The sequence below is a fragment of the Egretta garzetta genome, unplaced genomic scaffold, assembly GCF_000687185.1.
Source record: "Egretta garzetta isolate BGI_Z169 unplaced genomic scaffold, ASM68718v1 scaffold7, whole genome shotgun sequence".
NCBI lineage: Eukaryota > Metazoa > Chordata > Aves > Pelecaniformes > Ardeidae > Egretta > Egretta garzetta.
Window position 1 is genome coordinate 4722225 of NW_009260350.1, and position 2057 is coordinate 4724281.

Below are 2057 nucleotides of genomic sequence, written 5' to 3' on the forward strand. Positions count from 1 at the left end.
GGCCACCAACTGGATTTAACTCCATTCACCACAACTCTGGGCTCAGCCACCCAGTCAGTTTTTACCCAGCAAAGAGTGTGCCTGTCCAGGCCGTGAGCCGCCAGTTTCGCTGTGGGAGACTGTGTCAAAATCCCAGAGCAGAGCCTGCCGGACGTGGCGCCTGCTGGTCCCCAGGAGCTCCGGCTGCTCCTGCCCTGGTTCATGCCAGGCTTTGCTGCGCCTTGAGCAGCGCAGGGCTGTTCCTGGCTCCGGGAGCCAGAGGGAAGGGCTTGTCTCTACTTGTTTATGCTTCCAGCAGCCCCTAATCCCTGTCACAGGGTTTCCATGCGGGAGAACATGTTCTGGGACTGTGCCACATGCCTCTCCGCTCTCCTGTGCGAGTCCGCTGGCTCCGGCCGGGTAGCTTTGCTGCTTGCCTTGCGATGTGCTTCCCCACTGCTGGGCACAGCCAGTTTTGGGACAGTGAAGCCAAGGTAGAGATCTCCTGGAGGAGATGGCTCTGCCGTGGCTCAGGGCAGCTCTCTGGGGGCTGGCGGTGCTCTGGGGTGAGGCCGCAGGTTTGCAGGCTGGATTTAGGGTGTCAGCAAGAAGGTTTAGCTGCTCAAGCTCAGGGAGGATCTCATGACTTGGCCAGCATCCCCCTGGGCTGTCAGCCACGCTATCTCTGTGGCAAAGAGCTTGAAATTGCATCCGAGGTCAGCTGGAGTTGGAGCTGAGCCCTTGGTTGTAAGTTGTTGAGGGCAGCTGAGCTGCGCCGGGGCGTCCCTGGGTCTGGAGATCTTGCTTTGTGGTCTGGCCACCGGTGTCTTAGGGTGGGGAGGTGTGGGGATGGCTGGGTGCTCCACCATGGCGAGGGCGGTGGGCTGGTGTGCTCAGAGCACCCAGCCCCGGCAGGGCTGCCCCTCTCCTTGCCGTGGGGAGGGCTGCGTGAGAGCAGCTCTGCACCCCGAGGCAGAGCATCCTCCCCGTGCTGCCTCAGGGCCTCCAGGGAACACTTGCCTGGATGTTGAAACCTTCCGTGAGCGGGTTTGGGGCATCCGACCGGCCAGCGGAGCTCGCACTGAGCAACGTTTAACCCCTTGGCAATGGGATGGCGAGGGAAGAGCAGGGTCCAAGGCCAGGCTGGCAGAGGGGGAAGCCTCGGAGCCGCCCTGGCCACCAGTGGGGAGTTGCAGGGGGGGTTGCTGACCTGGCCCTTATCTTCCCTGTTTCTCTTCTTAGCTCCTGCACCTCTGCAGCCGAGAAGGAGATGGGAGGTGAGTGACCCAGCCTCTCCGGCTGACAGGAGGTAGCCTGAAGGTCCGGCTGGTCTGGGCGCTGTGGGTCTGCTGTGGGGGAAGGACCCAGCTCCCACAGCCTCAAAACACGAGTGGGATGAAGAACATCTCAGTTCTTGGCTAACCCTGCTCCTCAGCACAGGCTGGGCCCCTGCTCAGGCCACAGAGCAGGCAGGGCACGTGGCAGCATTTTTGGGGTCCAAGACTGAGACCCTGTGCTCACAGCAGAAGCTCCCAGGGAGGCTCGCAGGAGCTCAGCGGGGCTGCATGGCCCATCTCCATCCTCTTCCACCCCAGGAGCAGAGCAAAGGGAGAAGCAGTACCGAGCCCATCCGGGATTTGGGGATCGCCGTGGCGGGGTCATCAGTGCCCGCACGTATTTCTACGCTGATGAGGCCAAGTGCGACCAGCACATGGAGACTTTCCTCCGCTGCATCGATGCCTCAAGTAAGTGCTCCACATGCCCTGCACAGCCCCACTGTGCCTGGGGACTGCAGGGACCCTGCAGCCCCCCACCATATCCCGAGCACCCCCCTCCCACCCAAGCACCCTGCCGGGCCAGCTCTGTCCTTGTGGCTCCATCCAGGTGGCAGCTCGGAGGACGGCTTCTCGGCCATCAAGCTGACAGCGCTGGGCAGCCCTCAGTTCCTGGTGAGTGCCAGGCTGTCACCAGGGCCGTGGATGATGCCCCTGGGGGGGGCAGGTCCTTTGGGGTTTCCAGGCTTGCTGCAGCAGCATCTCTGTAGATGGCAGAGAGGAGTGGGCACCACCGGGCTGTTC

At 62.7% G+C, this 2057-nt stretch overlaps 1 protein-coding gene across 1 annotated transcript in view; it reads left to right on the top strand.

Moving 5' to 3' along the window:
• Window positions 1-6: 6 nt before the first annotated feature.
• LOC104129948 (proline dehydrogenase 1, mitochondrial) overlaps window positions 7-2057 on the top strand; it is a 15122-nt gene continuing 13071 nt past the window's right edge. Inside the window, exons 1-3 of the mRNA XM_035898341.1 lie at window positions 7-376; window positions 1222-1256; window positions 1575-1724. Of these exons, the coding sequence (XP_035754234.1) occupies window positions 357-376; window positions 1222-1256; window positions 1575-1724 (205 nt within the window). The 5' untranslated portion in view covers window positions 7-356. The remainder of the gene's footprint in view (window positions 377-1221; window positions 1257-1574; window positions 1725-2057) is intronic.